Source organism: Ovis canadensis, chromosome 2, assembly GCF_042477335.2.
Source record: "Ovis canadensis isolate MfBH-ARS-UI-01 breed Bighorn chromosome 2, ARS-UI_OviCan_v2, whole genome shotgun sequence".
Classification (NCBI taxonomy): Eukaryota; Metazoa; Chordata; class Mammalia; order Artiodactyla; family Bovidae; genus Ovis; species Ovis canadensis.
This window is the reverse complement of record NC_091246.1, coordinates 240,025,779-240,050,345: the sequence shown is the minus strand read 5'-3', so window position 1 is coordinate 240,050,345 and position 24,567 is coordinate 240,025,779. Positions and strand designations below refer to the sequence as shown.

Genomic DNA, 24,567 nt, shown 5'->3' with positions numbered 1-24,567 from the left:
AACCTCATCCCACTCCTTTCCATCTGCATTTAAGCCTGTGACAGGGTCCTTTGCAACTTACATTTGGGTGGAGCATCTGGGGAGAGTGAATAGAGCTAAGACTCAGACAGGAGGGGATGAAGCCAGGGATGCTGCCCAGGTGTGAGCAGTCAGCCTCCTGGGATGGCCTCTCTGGCAGGAGAGGAGGCCCATCCCCTGAGCCCCTGAGCTGAGCCTGTGCTGCTAGGAGGCCTTATCTCTGTTGTTTTCTATTCCTGCTGCCACCCCAGAAAGACCCAGAGCTAATGGCCTTGTTAGGTGCTGAGCGGGCCAAGCCCTGGGACCAACATAAGACTTACAGGATCCTGGGCCATCAGAACCACTGCCTTGGCAATCAGTTAGCTAGAATCTGAATCTCCTTGATAGAAATGGGGAAACAGAGGTCCAGAAAGGGAGAGAGACCTGCTCCGGGTCACATAGTGCCTTCACGAGTCCACCTTTGATCTGTGAGGTACATGAGGTGGAGTCTATAGGTGAAACTAGTTGCATAATTCAATGGTGTGGAGTCTGGGTTAAGTTCCCGCCTTGAATCCCAGGGGCATCACACTTCTGGTGGCTGCTGCCTGTCACTGAAGCTGTTCTCAAAGTTGAGAAGCATTTCCAGGGAGGCCAGTGAAGATTTGGGCTTTAGCCTTGGACAGGCCTGAGTCTGATTTTCAGCGTTACTGAGTACTGGCTGTGGGTCCCCTGGGAAGTAGTGTTTCCCTGCTCAGATACTGAGATAATGATACTGACTTCATGGGCTTATTTCGATGTTAGATAAGGTGCAAAAAGTCCCACTGCTTTGCTTGCTGACCATGAACATGGTTGTGAATGGGATTTTTGTCATTCTATCAATTCTTTCCTGCCCTGGGGAAGATCCTTGCTGATCCGTGCTTCCAAACCGAGGCTGGACTGCCTTTGTCTCCCCTCTTCACTTACCTGTATTAAGTGTGGGGTTCCTGGTGTTGTACTGGCAACCACAGATTCTTTCATTCAGGAAGTCTCTGGACACTTCATACCTGGAGGTCCCCTGATTTCCCAGAGTCCCCAGTTGGGTGTTAAGATTAGATCCCTACACTCCAAGACACTTGGAAACCAGGGGTGAAGATAGGGCAACAAGCAGCCTTTCTGGGACCAGGTGCTGAACCTGAGTCAGGGGAGGGGAAGGAAGGCCTGTGGACAGGTTACTCCTCTTCCAGGGGACAGATGCCCTGAGCAAAATAGAGGAGTGGGCTTGGGAGGAGTCACAGGGATCTGAGAGCATGGGACGAGGGGGTGATGGGGTTCTCTGGTCCCAGGCTCACTCCCTACAGCTTCTCTGTAAACTGGGGCGCTATCAGCCATTCAGACACCTTTCCCTCTGCCCTTGCCAACAGCCCCTCCTCCTCCTCATTCATGTCCATCTTCCAAGAACCGCAAACAAGTAGTGACTTGGGTAGTTCCCTCTCTCTTTCCTCCCCGCCTCCAGGTATAGGTGAAGATCCACCTGGTGCCTTAGAGAGCACCCAGTCTAACCTCCCTCATTCTGTAGGTGAGGCAATGGAGGAAGGGACCCTCAGGGTACAAAACAAGTCAGCACAGAAACAAGACTAGGCCCAGGAATCCTGCTTCCAAGGCCGCTTCTCTGCACTGCGCAAATCCAGGGGGGCCCAGTGGCCTTTCTCCTTAGCGCACACACCTGCGTGCCCACATGCAAGGCCGTGACTCCAGGCGGAGGTGGGATGGACCTCCTCTGACATGGAGAACCTGGGGAACTGCCTGGCCTGGGTGGTCCCACACCCCCTCAGAAGGCACAAGAAAGAAGATAGACTCCTTAGGAGCAGAGCCAGCCCAGAGGTTGAGAAAACCCACCCAGCTCTAGGCACTGACTCTGGGAGGCAGCTGGGTGACAGGCAGGTCCTCCCTAAATGCATTGCACTTTGCAGCTTATAACACATCATGTGAGATTGGTGTGATTATCCCCATTTTCCATGTGAGAAAACTGAGGTCCAGAGAAGTTAATTCATTTTTCTAGAGGCACACAGTGACAGAGCCTGGATTTAAGCCTAGGTCTGTGGGGTTCTAGGGCCCAGTCTCTTGCCACTGTCTCGTGAGCTCCTCTCTGCTTCCAAGGCTACCACCATGCCCTCCTCCAGGCCAAGACTGACAGTCTTCCCAGACTGGTAAATTGTGATGAGAGTGCCTTGGGCTCAATTCTAAACTCGCTTAGTGTGGGACATGGGGCTGTAAGCAAGTCATGTCCTCTCTGTGAACCTCATTTTCCCCCTCTGTAAAATGGGTATGGTGCTACTCAGCCGGGTTGCTGTGTGGATTAGCCATGTTGATTTATGTATGCTGCCTGGGCCAGGATGGGTGGGCCTCTGTGCATGTCAAAATGAATGGCACTGACCACTCACAGCCTGTAACTTTAATTTAATACAAATTCATCATAACTCACAAAATGGGTAACATTTAAGATAAAAATACTGCTGGGGGTGGCCCAGATTCTGGTAGCTGAATGGGTGGGGTGAGACTGAGGATTCCTCCTGCCCAAGGGAGGTCCCCATGGGCAGCAGTTGTGAGGTGGGAGCCCCCCCAGGTTCAGCTAGTCTGGCTCCTTTGAGATGGGTATGACCAAAGACCCCAAGTTCAGAATCTAGGCCCCAGAACTGGAATGGAAAGCCTAGGGTGGGAGGCTTTCAGCTTGGTTCTGCAGGCTCACTCTAGGGGCGCCTGTCCTGGACAGGGACACAGCCTTGGAGCAGGACACCTAGAGGCTCTGCTGCCTCAAACCCAAGGCCTAGAGGTGGATTGCAATGGCAGAAACTTAAAGTGAGCTTGTTCAACACCCATTCTCACTTTCTTCTATTGTGCCTTTTTGTATGGATGAAGCTGGAAAGAAGAAAAGTACATTTCCCAGACTCCCTTGCAGCCAAGGTTCTGGATCTGATTTATGTTTCCCCAAACAGAATCCCTTGTAGAGATTTGGATCTGGAAACCAAATTGTCTGGAGGGAGGCAGGCCTCAGGACATCATTTACTGGCATGGACAGTAGCAGAGACTGCACAGTTCTGCAGCCAGTGGCTTCTGATGCAGTGGCTGCCTGCCGATGGGAGCAGCGTTCTTAGTCATAGCAGACGTGATGAATTTGGCGGCTGGGAGCTGTTCCTGGAAATTCAGCAGAGTCGGCTCCTCTAGCCCTTGCAGTGATTTTGCAAAGCCACTAGGGACGTGGTAATAAATCCTTGTCTAATTAAAAAAAGCTAAAGCAGCTCATGTTTTCTGCAATAGTATCCCAACTGAGACAGATGCCAAGATTGATGGGGGGGCCTAACCGACAGCCCACCCCAGTGCTCAGGGCCTAAACAACTGCTCTCCCCAGCCTTGCTACACCCTTACCAAGTCAAGAGGCCTGGTTGGACCTTTGTTCAGAGCTACTGGGGACCTCCACCATCCAGTGATGCTTGTCCTACATGAGCCTTGGGGTGTGCCATCCTGTTGCCTTAAGACCTGTGGGCTTACTGGCTGTAACACGTGGGCTCAACTCCTGGGTGCCTTCCACAGGCCACAGCGTCATTTTTATTGTTGCTGTTGCTGTTTAGTCACTAAGTCGTGTCCGACTCTTTTGCGACTGTAGCCCACAAGGCTCCTCTGTCAATAGGATTCTCCAGGTAAGAATACTGGAGTGGGTTGCCATTTCCTTCTCCAGGGGAATCTTCTCGACCCAGGGATCAAACCCACATCTCCTGCATTGCAGGTGGATTCTTTACCACTGAGCCACCAGGGAAGCCCAATATCACTTTTACCCACAGATAAATGGGAAAATCAGGAACTATAAAACTCTTGGTACAGGGGTGGAAGGAGAGGGTGGTTCTCAGGCGACTTTGGGGCTAGCTACCACCTGTGACCACCGTGGGCTATGATCAAGGACAAAACAGCCCATCACTTGCTTGGTCAGGGGCAAGTCTCAGGCCTGGGAGCATAAGAGGGTTCTCTCTGCAGCTGCCAACTGCTGGCAACACTCTGACACATCCTGAGGTCAGGGCATGTGGGCGGGAAGGAGACAGGGATACAGTCACCTGCCAGAGAGGAGGATGAGGGGTTAGGCAGGGGCTGCCATGAGGAGAAACCAGGTCTAGTTCTTGGACCACAACTGCATCCCCATCAAGGTCAGAGCTACAGAACATCAGTGCTGGAAGAGATTTTCCGGGTCACAGAGCACACCCTCCATTTCACAGATGGGGAAATGAGGCTGAAGGGTAAACAACAGGCCTGAGATCTCAGGGGTGGCCCCGCTGGGGTGGAGTCCAGGCCTCCCGTCTATGGGGGCAAGGCTCTTGCTGGTGGCCAAGCCCAGGCGCCCACGGTCGCCCTCCACTGCACTAGATGCGGACGGTGTTGATCCGCAGAGGCTGCACGTTCTTGCCATTGGCGTGGCTCTGACCCGGGCTGAAGTAGGAGCAGAGCTTGCCCGGAAACTTCTCGCGGAAGGTGTAGAGCCAAGACATGTCGTCGGCGTTATAGAAGATGAGCAGGCCTTGGTCATAGTCCAGGAAGACGCCCACCTTGTCGAGCTTGTCGCGGACGTTGAGCCGCGTCCAGGGCTCCGTGCAGGCGCTGTACTGGTTGCCGTCGTGCATGACGATGCAGTAGAAGCCGCGGCTGGGCTGGATCTGGATGCTGCCCTTGCGACTCGCGGCCTCGTGCGCCAGCCCGATCACCCACTGGGTCTTCTCCGCCACCACCACCTCCCAGTAGTGGACGCCGCTACTGAAGGCCTCTGAACCCAGCACTGACACCTCCACGTCGAAGCGCTTGGGCGAGTCCTGCAGCGGCTGTGGGTGCAGGTTGCCATAGGCCACGATGGTGCAGTCGTCGGACAGAATCAGGCGCTGGTGGGCGGTGCCCGGGTCCAGAGTGAGGGCGGCTGGCACTGCGGGGATGGGGGAGGAAGAGAAGATGAGTGGAGAGAAGGCTGTGGACCCACTCAATGGTGCCTCCCTGAGGCCAGGTTCTGGCTGGCCCCCAGGAGGCTGTGTGATGCTGAATACAAGCCTGCCCTCTCTGGGCCTCAGCTTCTTCCTTTGTAAAACGGGACGGTGACAGGTTGAAACTCGGTTGTAGAGGAAAAGAGCTATGGCGGCTTGTTCACTGATGATTTCCCCGGGGGCAAAGCTCACAGTGGGTACTCTGCAAAAATTTGCTGAGTAAACCTGAATGAGGTCCAGAATTGGATGATTTCAGAGCTGAGAGGAAGCTTTAAGAGTCTTCAGGTGCTGGATAATCACTCTGTGGGGTAATCTGGAAACTTGTGGGGGTGTTTGAGTTGTTTCCATAGGTAGGATCCAGGATGCTAAATTCCCTGAATGAAATGTGCAGGGTGGTCCCATACCCCCCACCAATAAGTTTCGGATGCTCCCCCAGATATTCATGTGGATGAAAAAAATCTTTACAATGACCCAGAACTATAGTTTAACTCAATTTTACACATAAATATGAAATAATATTTGTACAGTTTTAATATATAGTGAATATTTTGAAATGCAACTACCCCATAAACTGGGGGAACACTGAATTTGTTTTGTCTGGAACTTCACTAAGAATTGTTCGCTTTTTTTTGGAAAGTACATCTCTAAGAACACCATTGACCAAGATAACCTACCTATTTCAGACTGCATCTGAGGCAGAATGGTGTTTACCTATGGTGTGAGCACCCGACTCATTCATTATGTTTTCTGGGGTGGTTGTGAGTGAGCTTCTACATATTGACATATACAGTATTTTATTATAACCCTTTCCTTCTATTTTTTCCTTTATATGTATCATAGAATATATACATATATATGGGTGCCTATATACTTGACATTGTGAGAAGGTCATACTAATTTTGAGTCATTACAAATTACTTGTTATGAAAAGTATATGATGGGTCTGAAAAAGTTGAAAACCACTGATTCTAGGCCAATCCTCCCATTTGACAGATGGGGAAACTGAGACCAAGAGAGGAGACTTGACTAGTCTCAGGTCACAGACAAACACTGGCAGAGCCAGGACTAATCAAGACCAGGTGCAATCCAGCCCTAGCCTTCTCTTCCTGCCTGCCTCTCACTCACCACCTCCCATTCCAGTCAGGGCCAAGCCTTCACCCAGACTTTTCCCTCCTCCACCTCACCTCTGCTTGTTGTAATCATCCCCATGAGACTCAGTCCCAGCGCTCATCCTCAGGGAAGCCATCCTGATTGCTTCCTCTGAAATTTCTCAGCGTTGTTTGTGCCTCTCTCCTGACACCTGGGATAGTCTTCTGTGCCCACAACTTATCACGTACACCAGGAGGGCAAGGACCATGTACTCTCCCAGCTAGGTTCTCCCTGGCGTGCCCCGTGCCCAGCATCTACATATTGACATATACAATCTCCCCCATGGCCTAGCATGGGGAAAGTTTCCAGAAAGGCTCACCATATTAAACGGACCCTGCTTGTGTTGGTCTTTGGGCAGGCTGGGACACTCAGCTCTGAGGTGGCCATATTGATTTTGCAGGCTTGGCTCTCAAAGTCTCATGAACTCTTGTCAAAGATTCTGTTTACTCTTGCCTCCCTGAAGGAGCTGATGCCTAGCCAGAAGAAGGAGTTGAGAATTGGCTCCTGTTAGCCTGGAGCATTTCCATGGCAGAGCAAGACAGAGGGGAGAAAAGAAGAAAGAATTCTGTCACTGGTTCCTTGGAGCAAAGGAGGGACTCCTCCATCTGACTCTCTGGTGCTTTCGTTATCTGGCGGAGAAGGGCCATGATGATGCTCGGCTTGAGCATCACTTCCAAATTCAGCCACCTCTCCTGGCTGTGTGTATGTAGAGAAATAAAATGCCTCAGTGATGGCCATCATCTCTAACAGGGAGTGGCAGCCAGTCCCTGAACGGTGCTCCTGTTCTCAGTCGACTAACAAAGCTGACCATTGACTTAGAGCAAGCTCCTTTCCTGAGCTCTGTCAGGAATAAATTTAGTCTTGAGTTTTACACCCTCCTTTCCTATTCTTAGAAGCCAGAGGGCTATATGGAAACAATTAGCCCTGTGAATAGAGAGGTCAAAGGAAACATAATTCTCTATCCAGAGACACAGACGAGAGGAGCCATGAGAAGGAGGACACCGAGTCAGCAGAGGAACGTTTCACCCTGTCCTCTGGTCACAGCGCAGCCTGTCAGACCAGAAGGCTCCCGCCACGTGGAATGTGGGCGTTCCCACCGCGGGGTCAAGAGGTAGGAGGTGGAGGGGGTGCTGGAGGTATGTGTATGGGGGAGCTCGGGAGAGAGGAAAAATCTAATCAGATACACATGGGGCCACTCCTGGCTGTGGAATGTGGGTCATACTCAGGTATTCGTGGCAGAGGGGCAAGAGAGACAGGAGATGGGCACAATGCCAAGGTGTGGGCAGCTATCTTGAGTGCCTCGGGGAAAACTGGGCCTTATATCGGAGGTGCCAGGATGATCTGAGGAGACCAGCCAAAGGCAGAACCCGGGCTCGGAGAAGGATGGGGCTGGAGAGGGGGCGAGAGATTAGCACGCTGGAGGGCTCAGCTCCATACTCTTACGTCGAAGTAAGGCAACGTGGGCACTTCCAGTGCCACTGGTGAGTACGGAGGGCACTCTAGGAGGCAGCCAAGTGGGTTTTCAGTGGTTCTGAGATTGGACCTGCAGGGATGAGCTGTAGGATAGAGGAAATCCGTACTGAACTGGGTGCTAACTCCTGGGGGCGACCTGCAAGGGACAGGACTCGCCACTCATTGCGTGGACCTAGGGGAGGGGTCTGCTGTTCATTGGTCATTTCCGGCAGTAGAAGTGGGTTGGGGGCGGGACCTGATCCACAGTGGGCAGCGTCCAACAGCCCAAAGGGCGAGGCTAGGGGCAGGGCCTGGCATCCTTATTAGGCAGAGGGTGTGACCTGATTCTTAAGAGGCTCTTGCACCCTAAAACCTGGGCTGAGGTCCGCCTCCTCATAAAAAGAGGTCCTGTCTTCGGTCCTCCATTCTGTACTTCCGGACAGAACTGTGCTTTTGAACTGTGGTGTTGGAGAAGGCTCTTGAGAGTCCCTTGGACTGCAAAGAGATCCAACCAGTCCATCCTAAAGGAGATCAGTCCTGAGTGTTCATTGGAAGGACTGATGTTGAAGCTGAAACTCCAAAACTTTGGCCACCTGATGCAAAGATGTGACTCATTTGAAAAGACCCTGATGCTGGGAAAGATTGAGGGCAGGAGGAGAAGGGGATGACAGAGGATGAGATGGTTGGATGGCATCACAGACTCAATGGACATGAGTTTGGGTGAACTCTGGGAGTTGGTGATGGACAGGGAGGCCTGGTGTGCTGTGGTCCATGGGGTCGCAAAGAGTCGGGCACAACTGAGGGACTGAACCAAACTGAACTCTGAGAAGTCAGTCCCCATATGGGTACTGGCAAACCTTCCACCCATCCTTTATTTTCAGAAGAGGTGCCAGACTCTCCTGAGGATGAACAAATCCTGTCCCCTGGGGTTCAGCATTTTAAAGGTCAGAGCTCTTTTCTAGATCCTGGGACAATGTTTTACACAAACAGAAAGAAGGAGCCGAGGCAGCCCATCTGGTCTCCAGGTGTGTTCTCCATCCATTTAAGCATCTCTGAAAAGTAACCTAACCGATCACATGGACCACAGCCTTGTCCAACTCAATGAAACTATGAGCCATGATGTGTAGGGCCACCCAAGATGGATGGGTTGTGGTGGAGAGTTCTGACAAAACGTGGTCCACTGGGGAAGGGAGTGGCAAACCACTTCAGTATTCTTGCCTTGAGAACCCCATGAACAGTATGAAAAGGCAAAAAGATAGGACACTGAAAGATGAACTCCCCAGGTCAGTTGGTGCCCAATAGGCTACTGGATAAGAGAGGAGGAATAACTCCAGAGAGAATAAAGAGGTGGAGTCAAAGTGAAAACAATGCCAAATTGTGGATGTGACTGGTGATGGAAGTAAAGTCCGATGCTGTAAAGAACAACATTGCATAGGAACCTGGAATGTTAGATCCATGAATCAAGGTAGATTGGAAGTGGTCAGACAGGAGACAGCAAGAGTGAACATTGACTTCCTAGAAATCAGTGAACTAAAATGGACTGGAATGGGCAAATTTGATTCAGATGACCATTATACCTACTACTGTGGGCAAGAATCCTTTAGAAGAAAGGAGTAGCCCTCATAGTCAACAAAAAGAGTCAGAAATGCAGTACTTGGGTGCAATCTCAAAAATGAGAGAATGATCTCTGTTCGTTTCCAAGGCAAACCATTCAATATCACAGTAATCCCAGTCTATGCCCCAACCACTAATGCTGAAGAAGCTAAAACTGAATGGTTCTATGAGGACCTACAAGACCTTCTAGAACTAACACCCCCAAAAATGTCCTTTTCATTATAGGGGACTGGAATGCAAAAGTAGGAAGTCAAGAGATACCTGGAGTAATAGGCAAGTTTGGCCATGGAGTACAAAATGAACCAGGGCAAAGGCTAACAGAGTTTTGCCAAGAGAATGCAATAGTCACAGCAAACACACTCTTCCAACAACACAAGAGAAGGCTTTACACATGGATATCAGAGATGATCAATACCAAAATCAGACTGATTATATTTGCAGCCGAAGATGGAGGAGCTCTATACAGGCAGCAAAAATAAGACCGGGAACTGACTGTGGCTCAGATCATGAACTTCTTACTGCAAAATTCAGACTTAAATTGAAGAAAGTAGGGAAAACCACTACATCATTCAGGTATGACCTAAATCAGATTCCTTATGATTATACAGTGGAAGTGACAAATAGATTCAAGGGATTAGATCTGATAGATAGAGTGCCTGAAGAACTATGGACGAGGTTTGTGACACTGTACAGGAGGCAGTGATCAAGACCATCTCCAAGACAAAGAAATGCAAAAAGGCAAAGTGGTTGTCTGACAAGGCCTTACAAATAGCTGAGAAAAGAAGAGACATGAAAAGCAAAGGAGAAAAGGAAGGATATACCCATCTCAATGCAGAGTTCTAAAGAACAGCAAGGAGAGATAAGAAAGCCTTCCTAAGTGATCAATGCAAAGAAATAGAGGAAAATAATAGGATGGGAAAGACTAGAGATCTCTTCAAGGAAATTAGAGATACCAAGGGAATATTTCATGCAAAGATGGGCATACTAAAGGGCAGAAACTGTATGGACCTAGCAGAAGCAGAAGGTATTAAGAAGAGGTGGCAAGAATATACAGAACTGTGCAAAAAAGATCTTCCTTGACCTAGACAACCACGGTAATCACTGCCCTAGAGCCAGACATCCTGGAGTGCAAAGTCAAGTGGGCCTTAGGAAGTATCACTATGAACAAAGTTAATGGAGGTGATGGAATTCCAGTTGAGCTGTTTCAAATTCTAAAAGATGATGGTATTAAAGTGCTACACTCAATGTGCCAGCAAATTTGGAAAACTCAGCAGTGGCCACAGGACTGGAAAAGGTCAGGTTTCATTCTAATCCCAAAGAAAGGCAATGCTAAAGAATGTTCAAACTACCACACAATTGCACTCATCTCACACACTAGCAAAGTAATGCTCAAAATTATCCAAGCCAGACTTCAACAGTACATGAACCAAGAACTTCCAGATGTTCAAGCTTCATTTAGAAAAGGCAGAGGAACCAGAGATCAAATTGCCAACATCCGCTGGATCATCGAAAAAGCAAGAGTGCCAGAAGAACATCTACTTCTGCTTTATTGACTATACCAAAGCCTTTGACTGTGTGGATCTCAACAAACCATGGAAAATTCTTCAAGAGACGGGAATACCAGACCACTTTATCTGCCTCCTGAGAAATCTGTATGCAGGTCAAGAAGCAACAGTTAGAACTGGACAAGAAACCAGAGATGGGTTCCTAATTGGGTAAGGAGTTCGTCAAGACTGTATGTTGTCACCCTGCTTATTTAACTTCTATGCAGAGTACATCATGAGAAACGCTGGGCTGGATGAAGCACAAGCTGGAATCAAGATTGCCAGGAGAAATACCAATAACCTCAGATATGCAGATGACACCACCCTTATGGCAGAAAGCGAAGAAGAACTAAAGAGCCTTCTGATGAAAGTGAAAGAGGAGAGTGAAAAAGTTGGCTTAAAACTCAACATTCAGAAAATGAAGATCATGGCATCTGCTCCCATCACTTCATGGCAAATAGATGGGGAAACAGTGTCAGACTTCATTTTCTTGGGCTCCAAGATCACTGCAGATGGTGACTGCAGCCATGAAATTAAAAGATGCTTGCCCCTTGAAAGAAAAGCTATGACTAGCCTAGACAGCATATTAAAAAGCAGAGACATTACTTTGCTGACAAAGATCCGTCTAGTCAAAGCTATGGTTTTTCCAGTAGTCATGTATGGATGTGAGAGTTGGACTATAAAGAAAGCTGAGTGCCAAAGAATTGATGCTTTTGAACTGTGGTGTTGGAGAAGACTCTTGAGAGTCCCTTGGACTGCAAGGAGATCCAACCAGTCCATCCTAAAGGAAATCAGTCCTGAATATTCATTGGAAGGACTGATGCTGAAGCTGAAACTCCAATACTTTGGCTACCTGATCCGAAGAACTGACTCATTGGAAAAGACCCTGATGCTGGGAAAGATTGAAGGCAGGAGGAGAAGGGGATGACAGAGGACGAGATGGTTGGTTGGCATCACTGACTCGATGGACAGAGTTTGAGCAAGCTCTGGGAGTTGGTGATGGATAGGGAAGCCTGGCATGCTGCAGTCCATGGGGTTGCAAAGACTGAGGGACTGAACTGAACTGAGACCTCAAGGTCAAAAGGCATTCAGGAAGGAGCATGGACTGCAGGGGGCCCAGGATCTGTCTCCTGGCCACCATCAATCACATACTGCAGCAACCCAAGCAACAGAGAAACTCCAAAGTCCAGCAGCTCCAAAGACTGGGCAGCAAGTCATTTGTGCCTCCTTGTTCTCAAGGACAGCTTTGAGGCCTGACAGAGCAAGAAACACCATCAGTTGTTTTCTCTGGTCAGGCCTTTAAAAAGTCTGATTCCTCCTGCCTACTCAGGCCCTCAGCTGCACCCAGTGGGGCATTAAAAAAAAACACTTTCACATCCTCTAGCTCATGAGACCAACACAGCAGCCCCAGCAGCACAAATTACTGTACCCATTTTTCAGAAGAGGAAACTGAGGTTCCAAGGAGATTTCTCTGAATTAAGTGGCTTGCTTAATTTGCCACTTGGGGTGGATGTGGAACCGGAACTCAAGCTAAGGTCTTTTCACTCATGTTCCTTCGTTTAGGCCCCAGAAAGCCTGTTCAGCAAGACTGAGGAAACATCTGATGATTCATGATAATCATAAGAAATAGGTGTCATGCATTTACTAAGTTCCAGGATTATCATCACAAATAAATAATCTTATTTAATTCTCCTACCTACCCTGGCCATAAATCATACCTTCCACCATCTGTTTCACAGATGAGGAAACAAGCTTAGACAGGGTGGAGATCTGCCCTGGGTCACACAGCTTGACAGTGAATATGTTGGAACCCAAAATGATTGGATTCAGATAAGCAGGGGGAGGAGAGAGCAGCCCAGAGAGGGAGGTGGCAGGAGCAAAGGAAGCAGTGTCTGGTGTCCTCTGGACAATGGCCACTTGTCCTGGGTGGGGAGGAAGTTGGTGCCCAGGAGATGGGGCAGTCAGGACAGGCAGTTGCAAGAGGGTTTCCAGTGTCAGCTGAGGGGTGGGGCAGGGTTGTGGGTGGGAGGTGGAGAGTCGAGGTTCCAGAGCAGGGGAGTAACAGGTGATAGATAAAATTCTCTGGTGACCCAGTATGAAGCCTGAACTGGAAGGCGGATAGGCAGGAAGCTGCTAGAATCCAGGGCTAAGTCCCTGGGGGCGCCTGCCCCTCCCATCTAGACATAAAGGGCCTTGGTTTTGGCAGAAGAGCCAGAGTGACTTCACAGGCCCTACAGACAAAGGAAGAGGCCCGGCTAACCAGGCCACTGTTCTCTGAAGCCCCAGGGCTGCTATCTTTGGCAGGATGTTCAGAGCGCACACTGGGTCTCCCTCAGCCCCTCTTCTACAGGCTGCTTTCTCAGGGGAAGTCATTCTTAACTGGGGTGGATCTGCCTCATAGGGGACATTGGACAATGAATGAGATATATTTGGTTGTCACATGTGGGTGTGTATGTGTGTGTAGCATCTAGCTGGGTAGAGACCAGGGATGCTGTTAAACATCCTACCATGGAGAGGACAGCTCCCAAGACAAGGAATTATCCAGCCCCAAATGTCAATAGTTCTGAGGCTGAGAAAGCCTGCCCTGGGGCAATCAGCAAATTCCCACATCCGTTTGCTCTCTTGTGGGGGAGTCAAGAAGGGAACACCAGTATCCCTATAATAGAGGAGGAAACAGAGGCTTGGAGGGAGGAAGGGGCTTGTCCAAGGATGTGCAGCAAGTTCCTTCATTTAACAAATAATCACTGAGCACCTACTTAATACCAGGCTATTACAGTAACAGAACTGAGACCAGGACTCATTCATTTTTTTATTCAATCATCCACAAACATTTACTGCGCTAGCTGCTGGGGGTGTAGAGTGATGAATCAGACTCAGCCCCTGACCTCTCAGAGCTCACAGTTTAGTGAGAAAGACAGCCATGCAGACATTAACAAGAGAGCAAGACCAGGAAAGCCCAGGGCTACTTGGAGAAATCCAGGAAGGCATTTCAGAGGAGGTTTTTATAAACTACGATGTGAAAGAGAGTAGGAGTTAGTTCTCAAAGACTGAGGTTTGTGTCAAGGGTTTTAGGGTTAGGGAACTGCTTGTGCAAAAGTGAGAAAAGTGTGCAGGAGAGGGAATATGGCTCATGTAAGCCCTGAAGATGGCTCAGTGTGTCTGGGTGTGATGTAGAGGGAGAAGGAGAGGCTGCTGCTGCTAAGTCACATCAGTCATGTCCGACTCTGTGCGACCCCATAGATGGCAGCCCACCAGGCTTCTCCGTCCCTGGGATTCTCCAGGCAATAACACTGGAGTGGGTTGCCATTTGCAGGGCCCAAATCTCACAGTGCCTTGATATATAAGGTTTAACTGTCTGGATTGCCTTGCTGAGCTGTGATGGGGGTGGGGCAGGTGGTAGCTGAGATAAATCAGCTCCTGAGACCATCTGCCTGAGGGGCTTCCCTGGGTCAGGACCCTTGGCCGGGCTTCTTGCTTCTTTGAATTATGCCGCTTCACCCATGTGTGGCCCTCACCCTGCTGGGTCCCACTGTGAAGGTCCGTCCAAGGCTGGGAGCACACAGAGACCACCCCCACCCCCACCCCAGGAGGATAGTCCAGAGCCCTACACAGTCGGCTGGAAAATGGGCCCTTCCCCCAACTACTGCCCCCTTTGTCAACGAGGGCACAGATCCAGACTAAAGGGTACTAGGAGGTATTCCTTCATCTTTGTGAAATTGGTCATGATGCATCAGAGGCGGCCTTCAGTCACCTAGAGGGGAGCCCCATCCCTGCCCAGCACTCGCACCCTCAGTGATCATCCTCAGTCCTTCTCCATCTGTACCTGGAGGCCAATCGTGAGCATCCTGGGATGCTTCTTTGCATATATCATTCTCAATGCCAGGGATTGTCTGGGGACACCTCTAGGCCGCCTCCTCCCCGAGCGGGAAAGCCTTCAGTTTTCAGTGCTCAGTGCAAACACCATCTGCTCAGTGTTCCCCTGGCTCCGGCCCTGACCCACCCAGAGCTTCCTGTTGCCTCTTGGGCTCCCATGGCTCTGTGCAAGTCCCTCACCATGGCCCTTTTCCCATGGACTCTCAGGGTCTGTTGTCCCATCTGTCTCTCCTGAACGTGCCTCAAAGGACTTTCAATGTTTGTAGATTGAAAGAATGAATCCAGACAGGTGCAAAGAGCTCTGATTGCTGTGTGACCTGGGAAAACTGGTGAGCCTCTCTGAGCCTCAGCCTCCCCAGCAGCCTTCCTGGGTTGGTGGTATGAGGCCAGAGAATGCCTGGTAGGCTTAGTAGGGAAGGGCACACCCTTTGGGTCTGATAGATCAGGTTCAAATCCTGGTTTTACCATTGACCAGGTTATTACCATGATCAGTTCCTAACAATTCTGTGCCTTAGTTTCCTCATCTAAAAAATAATAATAGTGTCTATCTCTTAGGGACTAGTCCCCTCTACATCCTCGTCTCCTCTCTATTGGACATTGCACCTGACTCAACACAGAAGGTCCCCTGCTAGCAGTAGGTTAGACTCTGATGCCCTGGTGGGTTGTGTGATGTTGGGAAGGTGTTGATCTCAGAGTCCCAGGGTCTACTGACTCTACTAGAAACCCATTTCAGACTTTCTCCCCTCTCAGCCAACCTCCCATTTTCATCCCAGCGGATGACCTTGCTTCCTACCTTACTAGGAAAGGCAAAGCTAGTTATCAGAACAGAATTCCGAGCTCCCACCCCCTGCCCCTCTGCTTCGGTGCCCGTGTATTCTACCTCCTCTGGGCTCCCAGCAGAGGCTGGGGTGGACCCCACACCCGACAGCGCTCCAGCAACTCTCTCTCACTCATCCTCAATTCTACCTTTTCCTATTGCATCTTTTCTGTGCCCCACTTCCCCCATGTGCTGTGCTGAGTTGCTCAGTCATGTCCAACTCTTTTCGACCCCATGGACTGTAGCCTGCCAGGCTCCTCTGTCCATGGGGATTCTCCAGGCAAGAATACTGGAGTGGGTTGCCATGCCCTTCTCCAGGGGATCTTCCCAACCTAGGAATCGAACCAGGGTCTGCTGCTTTGCAGGTGGATTATTTACCAGCTGAGCCACCAGGGAAGCCCCCCTTCCCCCCAAACATGCTATCATTTCTTCTATCTTAAACAAACAGCTCCCGCCACACTCTCTCTCCTTCCCATAAATAAAACTCTTTGAAAGCACTGTCTCCACTTCCTCTCCCATTCTCTCTTGGATGGCCTCCAATCAGGATTTGCCTCCATCGCTCCACCAGAGCGGCTCCTGTCAAGGCCATCAAGACCAAGAGAACAGTCAGTGCTGATCCTTCTGCACTTGGCGTTGCAGCCTGGCCACCACCAGCCACTCCCCTCCTCAAAACACTTTCTCCACTTGGCTTCCAGGATGGACCAGGTCTCCCTCCTATTCTCTGGCTGTTCCTTCTCAGTTTCCTTGACTGGGTCCCCTTCCTGTCCTTGACTTCTAGGAGGGCCCCAGGGCTCCAATTGTTAGCATGGTCCTCTCTCTTTTCTCTCTACCCTCAACTCACCTCCTAGGTGATTTCCTCCTTGCTCATTTGGTTCCGTCCACATGTGGACACCACTGGCCCAGACCCTCCTCCTGAACTGCATACGGGTCATTTCCACTGCCTTCTCCACATCTGCACTGAGACATCTACTTGACATCACGAATCTCACATGCTTACAACTCCGTCTTCCTGGTTACCCCCACCAAAATCATTATAGTCTTCCTTTTTTTTTTCCTTCTCTTTCTCACATCTGAGATCCAATGCATTAGAAAATCCTGTTGGCTTTCTGTTCAGTATGGATCCTAAATCCAATCACGTCTCACCGTGTACACTGTTATCACCCTGCTTCAGACCAGCATCACCTCTCACCTGGATTACTGCAGTAGGCTCCTGACCTCTACCCTTTACTCCTTGCAGTCTAATCTCAACTCAGCAGCCAGAGGAATACTTTAAACACTTAAAAACTCTACTAGTAACTCATGTTACTGTCCCAAACCCTCCAATGGCTCCCATCTCACTCAGCACAAAATTGAAGGTTTTTACCTGGGCCCACAGGCCCTCATGGTCTGGCTACTGCTACCTCCACTCTCACTCATTCCACTCCAGACTCCACTGGTCTCCTCACTCTTCCCTGAACATGCCTAGCTGCTCCTGCCTCAGAGCCTTTGCACTTGCTATTCCCACTGCCAGGAGCACTCTTCCTAGGATATCCACATGGCTCACTCTTCTCCATCTTCCTTCAGGTCTTTACTCCCTCCTTCTCTGGGAGGTCTTCTGACTGAATCCACTACTAAACGTTTTATCCTGCTTCAACACCTGTTAGCCCCCTTCCTTATCTTTTATCACTATCTAATAAACTATGTATTTTACTTATATAATTTTGTTTTCTTTCTCTCTCACACCCTAGGATATAACTGAGATGCACGAGGGTAGGAAGTTTTCCCTGTTTCATTCACTGCTTTATCTTCAGTACCTAGAATAGTGCCTGGTGTGAGGTAGGTGCTTGATCTCTTCTGTACTCATAGAGTGAATGAGTGAACAGCCCAGAGCCTCAGTCTCTTCATCTAGAGAATGGGCACACTAGTAGAACCAACCTCCTGGAGTTGTTTCATTATAAAGATTCCCTGGGTTGGGCTACCGCAGGTGCCAGCACAGGCCTCGGAACATAGTAGGTGCTTATTAAGGTACCCTTCCCATCCCTCTTCCCTGCCTCCATGCTGTGTGTAGAGCAGGGGGTTGGACTGGGCAATGGCCCATCTAGCTCCGACCTGTGATGATCCTTGCCTCTTCCTGGGCCCTCTGGTGAGTGGCAGGAAGGGGTTTACCTGGGTGGATGTCTTGGAACAGGGACTTCCAGATGGTGTATTGCAGGGGGCCTGTGTACTTGGAGGTTGGGAAGTCTTCATAGGTTAGGTTGGTCTCATGGATTTTCCCTTTGAGCCTGGAAAGAGAGCAAGAGAGCAGACCACGTTGAGGGCTGGATTCCCATCCCAGCACCTCAGGGTCGCTGGCATAGGGAGAGGCCATGCATGGGAAGTCTGCCATACCCAGACTCAAGTGCTTGCTTCTCCCACTTCCTAGTTCTCGAGCTATCACCCTCAGTTTCTTCATCTTTAAAATGGGTACTATGGTAACACCTGCCTCTTAGGCTTGTGAACACTGTGTGGCTTAATGCATGTAAAATGCTTAGCACAGTGTGTGCCTCATGGTCAACACAATACATGACATCAGCTATCAGTACTGGTCATTGAAAGCAAAAGTCAAGGTCATTCAGTCATGTCCAGCTCTTTGCGACCCCGTAGACTATATAGTCCATGGAATTCTCCAGCGGGTAGCCTGTTCCTTCTATAGGGGATCTTCCCAACCCAGGGATTGAACCCAGGTCTCCTGCATTTCAGGCGGATTCTTTACCAGCTGAGCCACAGGGAAAACCAATAATTAAGTGTTATTATTATTATTATTTTAAAGTTTTATTTATTTGTTATTTTGGGAGGGCCACACTACGCAGCATGCAGGATATTAGTTCCCCAGCCAGGGATCGAATCTATGCCCCCTGCAGTGAGAGCAAGGAGTTTTCACCACTGGACCACAAGGGAAGTCCCAAGTATTATTATTAAAGGTAGCTATGGAACCAAAGAGACCTGGGCTGGAATCCTGGCTCCCCCATGTACTAGATGAAGGGCTTTTGCCAGTTGCTCCAGTTTCTCTGTGCCTCAGTTTCTACATGTGTGAAATAGGGATGACAGTGGTAACGACCTCCAAGGGGTTAGTAGGGTTATAAAAAATATAATTATAATAAATAGTATAAAATGTATATTTATAATATAAATCATGCAAAACAAGTAATATCCTATAGGATTATAAATATGATGTATAAAATGGCGTGCATACGCAAAGCCTTCACCCCAGGCTATGGCACAGAGCAGATGTCCTGTGTGTTTGATGGAGATTTTAATGAACGATTTCTCTGCTAACCACCCCCATCTGCCTCCATTCCCTCCATCATACAGGGGCCGGGGAGGGGGTGACCCAGGTGGAGAAGACTCTGGGGCAGGCAGGCACTTACCGCTCAGAGAGCGAGGCCATGCCGGCCAGGAAGGTGTGCCGGTCAGTCTCAGCCAGCCGCTCTTGCAGGATCTGCGCTCCCTCTTGCACCTTGCGCAGCTGCTGGCTGTAGCGCTGGACTTTCTGCTCGATGTCGGTTAGCGTGCGAGCCGTGTCTGCCTCCAGCTCCTCCAGCATGGCCTTCTGCCGCTCCCGCAGCAGCCGGTGCAGCCGCTCGAACGCCTCCCCGATGGTGGTCCGCAGGCTTTTGGTGGAAGACTGTGAACACGGTCATCAGGGGTTAGTCAGGGAGAATGGATGGGGTGATCCCTGTGTGAGAGGAGGAAACTGAGGGTCTTGGCACGCAGAGAGGAAAGGGCAGGAAAGGTACGTTCAGTGAAGAAATGGCAAAAAGCATGGCAGCAGAAGAGAACTGGCCTAATCAGGGACAACAAATAGTCTCCGTTAGGAAACAAATGAAGTGGTCCAGACGAGACAATGAGGCTTGAGCTAGAGGAGCAGCAGATGGACATGGCTTGAAAGACATCTGTAGGGGGGGCCTCCGTGGCTCTGGTGGCCAACTGACTGGCTGTAAGGGTAAAGGAGAGACAGATGTGAGGATGATGTCTGGATTTCTGGCTTGCGAATGGGAGGGATGAGGAAGTGGGCCGGGGATATGGGGGGATGGGCAGAGAGCAGGTGCTGAGCTCAGTCTACGAGACAGGGAAATTTTCATTTTTTTGAAAATATCACTCATGCAGCCTAAGCAAAGATGCCAAGGACATCACAGATGCCAGAGAGCTTTATAAATGGCAACATTCTGGGCAAGTCTGGGGGTCATGCAACCTGTCCCACTTCCCCCAGACCTTCTTGCCAGGGAACAAGAGTTAGGGGTTAAAGCCACTGTCACAGAAAGACAAGCATGGACTTGATTGATTCTCTCTGTCCCCAAGGGCACTGCCAGGCCCAAGAGGGGGTTGAGTGGTAAAAGGCATAGCTTCGGTGCCCAAGGGCACTGGGTTTCCCGCTGTGGCAACTTTAGTCACCTGATATCTCTGAACCTTGGTTTTCTTATCTGGGAAGAGGGTGACATAAAGACATTGTAGGGGTACGATAAGTGAGGGGAGGCTCACAAAGCACATGACGTTGTTTGAGGTGCAGCCCCAGAGCCTGGTTATTTAAACACTGGAACAGGCCCATTCCTGTTCGTGGAGAGTCAGGTCTTCGTGGAGAGATGGCTGCTGAGCTGGGGCCTGAAGGGTGAGCAGGATGTCAGTTGGGGGTGGAGGGGGGACGGGCCGAGGGGGACAGCAAGAGGCGGAATGACACAGGGTACAAAAGTGCTGCTCAGCGGCAGCAGCAGCGTGTGGGGCCTGCCTCTGCAATTTGACTTTGTGGGATTCTGACTGGGAGTTCACAGAGTCAGAGACCCCGCTGTGTTCAGTGCCCAAGGCTCTGTGGGAAGCTCCACAAAGGCTCAATTAGGGCCTGTTCCCTCCTGGTCGTGGCTGTGGGCCGGCAGGAAGAGCTGCTGGCAGTGGGCCAGCCTCCCTGCGCATGCCCACCCAGCTCGCCAGGCAGACAAAGGGGGTGGTGAAGGGTGAGGCTGGGGATGAAGGGCCAGGCTGCCTGTGGCCTCTTGGAGCCCCCTCACCCAGGGAAGGCGAGGTTCCTGCAGCAGCAGGTCATGGTGGGGAAGATGGGGCCTGCCCACCCTGGACCGTCTGCTGCTGCTGCCAAAGAACCCTAAATCTCATGGCCAGCCCTTCTGGCTCCTCCTCGGCCAGTCTGCAGCAACATTTGGCCCAAGGGCCAGCCTCTACCAACTGAGAATTCTGGTTTGCCTCCCACCTCTGTGGCTGCTCCCTCCCTGCCATCCCTGTTCCTGAGGACTCATCCAGCCCTGGCTCCTTTTGTTCATACACGACATGCCCTCCCTCGTCTTCAACTCCTGCTGCTTTGAGGCTACTTTCCAGATCCATCCATCTTGAAGGCCTTATGTGTCTCCTGAGCTCCACATTCATCTTTACACCTGCCTCCTCCACATATGGCCCTGGGTTCCACCAACTCACTGGTTTAACGTGTCAACTACACCTAATCTTTGCCAACAAACTTGCTGCTGGAGTGATCCTTCTAAAGTGCAAACTGGGTCACAGTCAGTCTTGTGTTCAGGAACATCTCTTGGCACCTTGATGACTAGTATAGCGCTAAATTCCTTAGTCTGGAATTCAAAGTCCTCACTCTAATCCCAGCTTACCACTCTAGTGCCATTGCACTGTAAGTCTACCCACCTAGAGTGGACCCCTCCCCCAGCAAATGTTTTATTCAACTGGCAAACTCCTACTCATCCTGTGAGACCCAGACCAAAAGCTCCCTTCTCTGTGATACCTTCCCTAACTTTTGTAGCCAGTTCAACAAGCTAAATGCTCCCACAACATTTTGTAAATATTCTTAATATGCTGCCCCATGTTTTATGTGGCTCCCCAACTAGTGAATGAACCCTTCCTGGGTGGGAATGACATCTTTCTTAACCCTGCACTCCTTGTGCCCATCCCAGGGCCTGGCACAAGGTTGATGGTCAGAACCTGCTTCCCTGCGTGAAGGAGGGAAGGGTCTGGCCCAAGGCTGATCTGCAGAGGTGGGTGCAGACTCTACCGTCTTTCTTGGTGGGGGCCCAGTGTCTCCAACACAAGAGGAGAGAAAGAAGCTGGGAGAGGGCAACTCAGAAGTGAAACATCAGAGTGACAGCCACCCCAGGAGCCCTAAGTATGTCCCTGATGGGTTCTCTAGGCCTTCTGGGCTTGCAGACCACAGAGCCAGAGATCTTGCTGAGGACAACCCAGTGTGAGGCTAGAATATGCCCTATGATCTGACAGAATTAGACAGTAAGCTCTCAACTAGCTACTTACTAGCCATGGGGCCTCAGGCATGTCCCACAATCTCTCTGTGCCTCAGTCTCCGTGCTAATAAAATGGAGACAACAATTCCTACTTCAAAAGGTGTGTTTTTTCCTCACTCATTTGTTCCACAATTATTTATCATTGTGGCAGCAGGCACAATTGAAGGCACAATTGTGGCAGGAGAAGACTGAAGGCAGGAAAAGGGGATAACAGAGGATGAGATGGTTGGATGGCATCACTGACTCAATGGACATGAGTTTGAGCAAGCTCTGGGAGTTGGTGATGGACAGAGAAGCCTGGCGTGTCACAGTCTATGGAGTTGCAGAGTCGGACACGACTGAGTGACTGAACTGAACTGATTTGTTGTGTGCCAGACAGTGTATAGGTTCTGGGGAATCCTGCGGTCATGGAGGTGACGTTCTGTGCAGTTCAGCAGGACAGTGGGTAGGGAACACAATTCCCAGCACAGAGAAAGATTCAGCTAAACTGGTGTGCCCCGTTTACTCTAGTTTTTTCTAGGACAGAGCCAGGCCTGCCCCACCCCCAATCCCTTCAGTGCCTCGACTGGGAAAGCAGCCCCCACCTCAGCCCACCACATCCCTGGGAACGCACTGGGGCTTGGAGGAGCTGGGGCTGTTTCAGAAAAATACCCTGCCAAGAATGCGTCACTCGGTCAGGGCCGACCAAGGAAAACATTGGGCCTGGGGAGGGAGATCAGACGGGCCCTCAAGCCGGGCCACTGGAGGGGCAGGCGCCGCAAGAAAGCTGAGCCGAGTCAGGCACCAGGTGAAATATGACCTCCAAAGCATCCATAGGCATTTCTTGTATAAACACCCCAGTCCAGACAGGAAGCAGGGCTGGGGGAACTGGAGGGGAAGGTGGCCCCACAGGACCCCCCAGAGGTAGACAGATGGACAGGAAGGCAGGGGAAGAAGAGGTCAGTGGAGAAAAACAATGGTGGGGGGGTGGTTGGAGAGAAGAACAGAATGCTGGGGAGAAAAACAGACCATAATATTCCCCTTTCACCCAGACAGAGGCTTTCATTTGCTTCTCTTCACCTGAGAGGTACTGGATCTCCACGCAGGTGGGAAACTGAGGCTGTGAGAAGCAAAGATGCCAGAGTTCTGGGTCTGTTTCTCATCTGTTGCCCACTGAGGGGCCTGCCTGGAGGCACTCCAGAATGTTCTCTGAAGAAATGTCTGTCATGACCTCCCTGAGACCCCACAGTGGGTTGGCAGCCAAGCTGGGGCACAAGTCTGAATCTCCAATGGCCTCTCCAGTGACCTCTGGAGGCCCAGAACATTCCTAAGGCTTGCCTCCAGCTGCTGCTGGCAGCGGCATTTGCAAATGGAGTGCTGTGCTGTGTGTGCTAAGTCACTTCAGTCGTGTCCGACTCTGTGCGACTCCATGGACTGTAGCCTGCCAGACTCCTCTGTCCCTGGGGTTCTCCAGGCAAGGACACTGGAGTGGGTTGCCTCGCCCTGCTCCAGGGGATCTTCCCGACCCAGGGACTGAACCCACGTCTCTTTTGTCTCCTGCACTGGCAGGCAGGTTCTTTACCACTGAGCTACCAGGACAATGAAACCACCCAAGAGCTTAGCAGCCAGGTCTAGGTCCCTGGTGCGTGGTCCCAGAAGGACAGCAGAGAGTAAAGCAAGCCTTGCTCAGTTAGAGAGATATCTGTGGAGGACTTGGAAGGAGCCCCTTGGAAGCGTGCTAGGATCCAGAACAGCATGGCTGGACAGAGCCTGGCAGAGTCCCTGCTGCACAGATGGGAAGATTAAGAGTGCAGAAAAGTATGCAGTTTACCCAAAGTCACACAGCATGGAGTGCCTGGATCAGACCCCATAGCCTTCCTCTCGGGTCAAGGAAAAAGACTTTTCTGTTCAGACCATCTTATCCAAAGCCTGCAGGGTTTGCTCCTACTCTTTATATCTTCACGGTCCGAGTTTCGGAGAGGAGATTATACCAGGGTTGAGCCACAAATCATCAGGAGGACTTGGAGGGAACATTCTCTCCATGAGATTGGAGGGATTGCTAACTCTGAAAATGGGTGTGTTTAATAACAGGAGAGGAAAAAGAGACTAAGTACCTTCTTCCAGTCCCGTAGGACGTCAAGGTTTTCCTAGAGGGTCCCTGATCCCACCTCAAATTTCACCCAAAGCAGGGAGCGAGGATCCTATCTTTAACCCCGGGCACCAGCCCAAATTCTTTCCTTCTGTCATCTGGGAGAAGGTCCCTGCCACTTTACCTTCGCAGAAGCCCCAGCCTCCGCCCTGGCCGCATGCCCCACCCCTCTCACCTGGAGCTTGGGCCCTCGAAGCCCCTCCCCTCGCAGCAGGCTCGATTTCCCCGCCCTTCAACTGCCAACTGGCCCCGCCTCCACGAAGCTCCGCCCCCATCTCCAGCAGTCCCGCCCCCACCTCCAGACCAGGCTCACCTTGGTCTCTGCCAGCTGTCGCTTGAGCAGCTGCAGCGCTTCCGTGTGCTCCCGCTCACTGTCCTGAAGGGCCTGAAGCTGCTCCTTCAGCTCCCTCTGGAACACAGACAAGACAGGAATGGCGGAGCAGGCCAGAGCCAGCCCGGTATTTCCTGGTGACGGTGATGCAGAGGCCAGGGCTAACTGCTGCGGGCGCTGGAAGCTGTCCTGGCCCCGTGCCTCCCCTGCCCCAGCACCCTCCTCCCGTCACAGTTCAGCAACCACAAAGTCCTGTAGAGTCTGTCTCCCAAGTATCTCCAGAGTCTGTGCCCATCTTTCATCCAGAGTTTTGCAACAGCCTCCACTCGGGCCGTCCTAGGAGCTTCTGGTCCCCCAGTCTCCAATCCACCTCCACATACTTTCCGACCCCCTGATGTGCTGGTCAAG

At 50.8% G+C, this 24,567-nt stretch overlaps 1 protein-coding gene across 1 annotated transcript in view; it reads right to left on the bottom strand.

Moving 5' to 3' along the window:
* Positions 1–2,418: 2,418 nt before the first annotated feature.
* Positions 2,419–24,567, bottom strand: part of TRIM62 (tripartite motif containing 62) — a 37,827-nt gene continuing 15,678 nt past the window's right edge. Inside the window, exons 3-6 of the mRNA XM_069574729.1 lie at positions 24,142–24,237; positions 18,824–19,080; positions 17,583–17,698; positions 2,419–4,933 (exon numbers count right to left, since the gene is read on the bottom strand). Coding sequence (XP_069430830.1) covers positions 4,383–4,933; positions 17,583–17,698; positions 18,824–19,080; positions 24,142–24,237 — 1,020 coding nt within the window. The 3' untranslated portion in view covers positions 2,419–4,382. The remainder of the gene's footprint in view (positions 4,934–17,582; positions 17,699–18,823; positions 19,081–24,141; positions 24,238–24,567) is intronic.